The following is an 8,160-nucleotide window of genomic DNA, read 5'->3' as shown; positions in this document are numbered from 1 at the left end:
GGGTGAGGGGAGTTCAAAAAGTCTCTGAACGGTAGTCGGTGGGGAGGAGAGGGACAGTCATGGTTCAGTCTCACTCTCCTTTCATACAGTAAATGAAAAGAAACAGTCCATAACAGGGTGAGTAAAAGAGGAAAAGATGAGGTGAAGCAGCAGGTGAGTCAGGGATGAGCGCCCACTGCGTCGGTGTGATGTGCCTGTTTAGCTTCTCCGGTGATAAGAGAGGAAGAGGGTAAGTTGCGGGTCAATCCTTCTGCTCCTTTAAAGTGACAAATAACTGTATGGGGGGGGTGCAGATAAGTGGAGGGGGTCAGAAAGAGAGAGAGAGAGTCAGGGTGGAGAGGCAGAGACGAGTGGCAGCGTCAGGGTCAGATGTGCCGGTGCAGCTCCGGTAGCGGCGAGGATGAGAGGGCAGGTCGCGGTTCGATTCCTCGGCTCTTCATAAAAGACAGCAGCTGGTCAGGGATCTCGGCGAGGACGTCCTTTGCCAGTCGGGCCATGCTGAGGACCTGGTTGCCAGATCTGTCGATGTAGTCTCTGAATGGAACGAACTGGGAGCAGGAGGACAGAATAGTATGTGCTTTTATAAACATGCTATGGTGCGGCTGACAGAATCTCTAAAGTCATTACTTCAATAAAATCTAGAACTTTTTCTTATCGTGTTATAAGGATAGTTTGGATTATTTGATGAAGGATTATATAAGGTACTTATCCATAGTGAATGTATTACCTATAGTAGATAGTTAGGAGAAATAGAGAAGGGCACAAGCACCAAAACTGAGCTGTGGATGGAGTCTGCAACAAAATTTCATTTCAGGCACTTAAAAAAGCCTCTTACCTAGATTAGTTTCACCACTTTACTTTAATGTCTGAGAGCCTTTTGTGATGGGAAACCGCTGATATACAAACCAAATGTCACTCTCTACAAACCAACCAAAGTCCATAGGTGAAATAAGTAATTTTACATCACAGAACACAGGAGTTTCTGGTCTGCTGTCGTCTCAATCTGTTAGTTTGTTTGTGTTATTGTATGGCAACTGTGTTTTAAAAGGATAGTCTAGATTTGCCAAAGTCACACAATAAGAAAATCTAGCAGCAGACCAGACCAACAACTCCACAGTAAAATTACTGATTTCACCAGTGGAGTTTGGTTGGTTTGATGGAGAGAATGATATTTGCCTTATATAACAGCAATTTCCTGTCACATGAGGTTGTCTGACGGCAAAGTAAAGTAGTGAAAATATTCTAAATATATAGCGTACAGTGAAACTGACATAGATTTTTTTAGGTGGCTAAAGATTTTGTGCTGGTGCCTCTCTCTGCTTCTCCAAACTGGGGGAATCTACTGCAGCTAATTTACTTACAATCAACAAGAACCACATAAAACTCAAGTTCAAATAATCCCAACTATACCTTTAATGTTCAACAACATTCAGGCATGAAATACATTACACTGCTGGTTCTATCTATCTGTTAAACACAGATGACATCTATTATGTAAATGCTACAGCTTATATCAGACCAGATAGGAGTATGATGGACAGATGTGGCATCTGGTGCATGACAGTGTTAATTTTATACAAAAACGTTTTTTTTTTTATGTCCTTTTATTTCATGGCTAAACTGTAACAACAAAGCACTGTAAATGAAAAAAATATTGAGAATAAAAATTAGGTTCATTATGGCCTGGTGAGTAACATAGGCCAGATCATGGTATCAGTCATCTCAAAGCACTAACAGATCTAAATAGTTTTACCAGTTTGACCAATTAAGGAAGGTTTGAGCAACCGTTGGTGGCCATTTTGAAAAATGACCATCACACCCACCAGGCAGTGAGTTTGTGATGGATCCAGGATCCAGATTTGTTTTTCACGAATCTATCAACACATCTGCCAAATGTGGTGCTTTTATCACAAAGTGAAGGATTTTTCAGCTATTCTGCTCCACTATTTAAAAAGCTGAACAGAACCATGAGCTGCTGGTGGCAGCTGGTCTATCAAATACAAGTACCTCATCTTCACCAGCAGACTGTCAGGTGGGAAGAAAGAGCAGCGGAGACCTGTGGACACCTGTTTTATATCAATACTGAACCTGAACTACTCAACAGTGTCTGTCTGCCAAGGTAAAGATCAGTTATGTAAGTTGATTGATTCAACAACACGTATGTTAAAGGGGACCTATTATGCCCATTTCCAGCTCTGCATTTTCATCCTGGGGCTCCACTAGAGTAGCTTTGCATGATTCACAGTTCAAAAACATCCTGCTGTGCTGCCATCCTCTTGTGCTGACACCTTCTGCAACCCCTCTGTTCACCCTCTGTCTAAAACAAGCTGCTTTAGCTCCTGTCTCTTTAAGGCCCTCTTCCCTAAAAGCCCACTGTCATGTTATTGGCCAGCTCCTCAGAAGCCTGCTGAGGGTCATGACCCGTGCCTGTAAGCTCTGCTCCGCATAGACACACCGCAGAGTGAAACTTTATTCAACTGTATATATATATATTTCATGGAGAAAACATTTCTGGTCTTCTCTGTGATGTCCTCCAGCTGCTCTGCCTGAAGTTTTGGCAACTCACACAACAGAATTTTCTGATTGCCAGAGAACTTTAACATGTTGTTACCGACAACTTTAGCACAGCTCAGTGATTGTGAGAATACAGCACCCTGAGTGCTTATGAGTACCGTCTGAGAAATAGCAATATATAGCAATATCGAAACCAAATTTGATTAACCGACTGTTTATCAGACCACAAATGGGACAAGAATTATGTTGAAAAAATAATAAATAAAAAAAAATAAAATCATGACAGGCCAAAGTCAGTTGTTGGCCTCAAGTTGTTGAAAGTAGAAAAAAAACTTTGAAAACGCTGCATTTAGGGGAGTCTGAAATTTTACACTTTTGTTTACAGTTTCTGTTTACCTCATTATTTGACACTTTGGCCATGTTTAATATGAAAAATGGTCCACCCTGAAGTTTTCTTCGTGCTTTATTAGGTCCTTCATATTATCAGTCAAACTCACAGTTTTCTCTCAAATAATCCAACCTTTCTGTGACAAAACCACACAAATAGCCATTTTTTCAGGATCTGGGTACAAAAGAATGGAATGCAGGTATCGTTTGACTGAAGAAGTTTTGATGCTACTTGATTCATGTAAAGTGAATAAATGTGATGTTTCCCAGTTAATGCTAATCTGCCTCAATGATAGACTGTATACATTTTTATAACTGTTGATTATAACTTGTTGTTCTACTGATGAAACGCCAAATTTAGCAGAGGACCTCAGGAATATATAAAAAAGTCTGTTTTGTCAAGTAGCAAAAAGTCTGTAAAGTAATAATGATGCATCAATAATGACTTAAGCATCCATTTTTATATGACATGAAAGCTCACTTCTCAGCAGAATCTTTACAGCCAGGAGAAATGTCCTAAAATCCATTACATTATCATGAAACTGTCTGAGAAAGTTATGACTAAAACATTGGCTAAAATTCTGACTAAAATTAAAACTGAGATCCACTGACTAAATCTTGACTAAAACTAAAATGTGACTGTAACAATTTTCATTTAGCAACTAAGGCTACAACATTTTCTTTTTCAATTCTAGTCAGAAGAAGAGGAGGAGGAACTGTGATGATGATATCCAGGAAGAAAAGTGTTTTCTATCACTCTCAGGCTGCATCAGTGATGGATTTCTAGATGCAGCTTGCCCTGAAAGCTTTAATTAATGACCATCATGACTGTGATGGACACTCGCCCCCACTTTTCACAGTCAGTCCCCGCATTCATTTTCTCATCACTTTCATCTTTTATTAGACGGAGGATTTATGCTGTCATAGAGTGACAGGGCATTATGTTGTAACTCATCCTGTTTGCTCACAGGCTATATGTAAAGCGTCATTCTGGATATTAACAAGTTTATCCGTGCAGCTGGATGAAACGGATGAAAGTCAAAAAACTTTTTTTGAACGTCTACTGCCCTGCATCATGAAGTATTTATCGATTTGTTTTCCAGACAGACCTGAAATAAGAACATTCTCCTCACTGAAACTTTCTCAGTATTTTTAAAATCTTTTTTTGCTCATAAGAGATGATCATTAAGTCATAAATTCTAGGGCTGCAACTATTGTATTTTATAGTCTACAAGAGAGAAGATGTTCTGTCTGACATTCAGATTTTTCAATTAAATTTAACTTTACCATCATAGAAGACTAGGAAAAACTAGAAAATATTCATGTTTGAGAAGCTGGATCCAGCACAGTTTTGGCATTTTTGAATACTTCACTGATTTAGCATTGTACTCTTCTTGTCAAATCCTTGGCACCTCCATCAACCACAATACAACTTGACCACTGACAGTCTGATGAGAGATTCAGGTGTGGTAGTTGCAGGTAATGTAGCCTGGAGCCTGCAGCACAGATGAGAGCTGGTAAGCTCCACACCTCTAGATTTTCTTTCATCTTCAAACTCGTATTCAGCCCCAACTGATGCTGACTCAAGTGACATTCATCACCTCACACAGCTCCACCTTCATATGCAAAAGGTTTTAAACAAGTTTTTTTTACACATACAGTTCCACTCCCCAACACCTGTTAACTGCCTCTGAGAGGGAACATTTGAGTTCCCCTTTAAGAGTTATAACTTTAACATTTTCTCCTTCACTGTGTATCAAGGTTTATTACCCTAAGTTAATTTCCTTTGTGCAAAAGAGATGATTAAGGTAATTAAGAGATATATTAACTGCTTCACTGCTGTTAGGGAGGCAGAACAAGACCTGCATTTAATCTCCCCTCTCTGTAAATTTGATTTTGTGCTGCTTTAGTCTTTACATTAATCTAACAACAGCATTCAGTTTAGATTTGCCATGCAAGTGAGACCTAGAAAGACAGTTCTTATGACTTCTACTTAAAATTGACTAAGGTGCTTATTTAGACATCACATGTATGCAGTGAAGTACATGTCAGAAAGAGGTTGCATTTAAAAATACAACCCTGATTGGGGGTTGGAGACGCTGTGTAAAACTAATAAAACCAGAATGCAATCATTTACACTGCAAATCGTGTTTCACAAAGTGGTGAACCTCACCAAATCATTGCCTGTGAATGATTCAGCCTTTTGAGGATGCCCCTTTCATACCTGTTACAGACTAGGGTTGGGCTGATGGACGATGGTGTCGTCCGTCATGATGCCTGACAGTCTTCAACCACTGAGCCCTCTAACCATTGTAACACTGATTGAAAAGCTTTCTGTTGTTGAGGCAGTGTGTCCCATCAGAGTTACCACCAGACAGAAGTTGTTGGTGAAGTTTCTTTTTTGAGATGTTGGACAGAAAATAAAAAGAAGCAAACCCGAGACAATCAGCAATGGTTGCAGCGGTGTTTCTTTTCTGCAGGCTGCTATCAGTGTGTTTCCAACAATGTTGATGATTTCATCATCCATTGCAATGTTTCACTGTGAGAACGTCACATGCCAATAGGGTAGAAATCACCCAACCCTGTTATAGACAGTAACAGGTATGAAAGTGGCATCCCGAGACTAAAGCTGAACAATTAATCGAAACTTGATCAAACTCACGATATGGCCTACTGCAACTTTCAAATGACAGTGGCTGCAATGTTTTGTCATGAGGCAAAATGTGTTCCAAAATAACATTCTGAATTAAATATTGTTGTGTGTGTGTGTGTGTGTGTGTGTGTGTGTGTGTGTGTGTGTGTGTGTGTGTCCTGGCCTACATACCGTATTCTACAGGCTTAAGAAAAAACAGCTGTGTTTGGTACAGATCCCTATAAATATCGCTCCAATGAAAATGAGACTAATAATGTAAAAATTACCAGTCTCTCTAATATTGCAAATGTAATCGAAATTGCAATATAGGCCAGAATAAACCCATTTAATTACTTTTTTTCAAAATTGCTCAGCCCTACCCGAGACCAGTTCCACTGATTACACATTTTGTTCACAACTTACTACAGAGGCTGCGAGAAAAAAAAAACTGTGGAAAAAACAAACAAACAAACAAAAAAGAAGGCCAAAAATCTGAAAAAAATGGACTTTACATCCTGGCTCACGCTGAATAACTGAATAACAAAATAATTAGAAAGCAACTCAAACAAGTAGGTGGGAGGAATGTGTGAAATCAGTGATGTAGGGACGAGGTATGTTAAAATGTGCTGTATGGATTTTGTGCTGTAAAACCAAAGAAACGGAAACAAAAGCAACAACGCAAAGGTGTCTGAGGGTAACAAGACCTACCACAAAGACTTACTGCTGCTCTGACTTCATGTGCATGGGGCACACCGGGCCCAGGGGTGTCCCATGCTGCTGATTGAGCACCTAATTAGATCTGCAGCCATGTACTAGTTACCTCAACTGTCTGTGTCAAGAGTCTTAGTTGACCATGGTTGCATTTCTTTGTTAGTTGCAGAGAGGGAAAAAAAACACATCTCAAACATTTTGGGAGCTCTGCCTTGCCATTTCGGATTGTTGCAACGTAGACCTTTCTTTCAGGTGCACTGCTGCTAACTGTGCTGTGCTGCCATCAGCAAGCTAGCTCAGTTAACAGTCCTGTGGGATACGGCCTTGGAGATCAGTGGAGGACTGACTGGACAAAATTTCAACAGTATGTTGGTGTTCAAGTTTGCTGTCTGCTGTAGTGTAAAACATTCTCAAATTGTAAATTGTTGCATATAACTAAAGATGTAAGTAATCCTGTCCATTCAATATTCATGTTTTAATACAAAAACATAACTTGACTGTACATCACTTTATGGTACACAGGTGGAGGTTTAATGGGAGCAGTCGCAGCACCGAGGCAGCCATAATTTAGAATCATTAACAACATGAATGCATGGAAATGTAAAGTGACTGAACTTAGTCTTTTTTTTTTTTTTCCTGCCACGAGTGTAAACATCCTGATTGAATTAGTGTCATAATAAGGTTAAAGGCAATCAAAGGATTACTGTGAGCATGCAAATGTGATTAGTGCTGTTAGTGAAACAAAGTGGAGGGACGGGACTGTGAAAACATGATAGCAATATCAATACAGCTTTAGAAGGGAAAACATAAATTATCCAGTTATTAACCCGGCGTGGGGTCAAATGTTTTACAAAACAGGTCGGTTCTCTGTGTTCACTGACTGCAGAGCAATGCAATTAAGTCAAACATTGTAAGTATGTAGGAATATATTATGATTATCATTATATTAACATGATGTTAATGTTACATGCTTTTTTGCAATACATTATCACTGCCACCTTGCTGGAATTAAATTTCTGCAATTTATATAAACTCACATGCCTCCTCTCAACCACTAGACACTATATATTTATCATAGTGAGCGCTCATTTATCATCGTACCCTGTGCTCTGCCAGCTGACTGGCCAGTCATCTCCACACTACACAAAAATTCAATAGTACATTGTTATCGAAGGGAAAATGTATTTGCTTCCTATTTGTGTTCTCATATCTGTAAAAGGCTTTCTGAAATTACTGTTTATTGTTGCCAGTTCTGGTTTTATCAATCCCTGATGGGGTTACTGCTCGCTCTCTTTATAAAACTCACTGCTAAACTTTTTACATTTTTTTTTTAAGGAGCTGCTCTTGCTTGTTGAGTTTAAAAATAATAATAGAAGAAGTGTCTTCAAGGGCAGGATGAGGAAGGAAATGCCTTACTTTGTTTGGCCAGTTTTTATAGTGGCCATTTAAGACTTTTCTACTTTTTTGTTTTTCTTTAAATTCAGCCATGGTCAGCTTGTGTTGAGAGATTTGAGTAATGTGACCTGTTTTGTGAAAATAATCACATGACCGCAGCCGTGGCACGGATCATGTTGAAGTGAGGATCTTGTTTCATTTCAACAGACGTGTGTCGGTGCAGAGTTGCGGATAATGATGAGTACTAGTGTTGTAGCAGAGAGGGTATTCTCCATTAGTGGAGACGGGATGTTAACACTGCAGCAGAGTGCTCCGCTTTTTCTTCTTACCTCTCCTATTACAGGACACACAGATCAACTTCTGTTTTACAGCAGATTTTTTGCCTGTGATGTTGGACAGCAAATGACACTTTAGTTTCATTATTCTTATACAGAGAATGAAAAGTGAAACATGTTTCCAAATTTTTTAAATAAAGAGCTGTCTACTTCCACACACTTTTCTCTTCATTTTTCAGCATTTTT

The 8,160-nt window shown here is 39.3% G+C and overlaps 1 protein-coding gene across 2 annotated transcripts in view; it reads right to left on the bottom strand.

Moving 5' to 3' along the window:
* Positions 1-321: 321 nt before the first annotated feature.
* LOC146325659 (copine-9-like) overlaps positions 322-8,160 on the bottom strand; it is a 110,011-nt gene continuing 102,172 nt past the window's right edge. For both annotated transcript variants that reach the window (XM_084720064.1, XM_084720063.1), the window contains one exon: positions 322-548. In XM_084720064.1, coding sequence (XP_084576190.1) covers positions 366-548 — 183 coding nt within the window. In that variant the 3' untranslated portion in view covers positions 322-365. The remainder of the gene's footprint in view (positions 549-8,160) is intronic.

The sequence above is a fragment of the Lutjanus erythropterus genome, chromosome 6, assembly GCF_056507025.1.
Source record: "Lutjanus erythropterus isolate fLutEry1 chromosome 6, fLutEry1.hap2, whole genome shotgun sequence".
NCBI lineage: Eukaryota > Metazoa > Chordata > Actinopteri > Lutjaniformes > Lutjanidae > Lutjanus > Lutjanus erythropterus.
The sequence above is the reverse complement of the archived record's forward strand: the minus strand, read 5'-3'. Positions and strand labels throughout refer to the sequence as shown.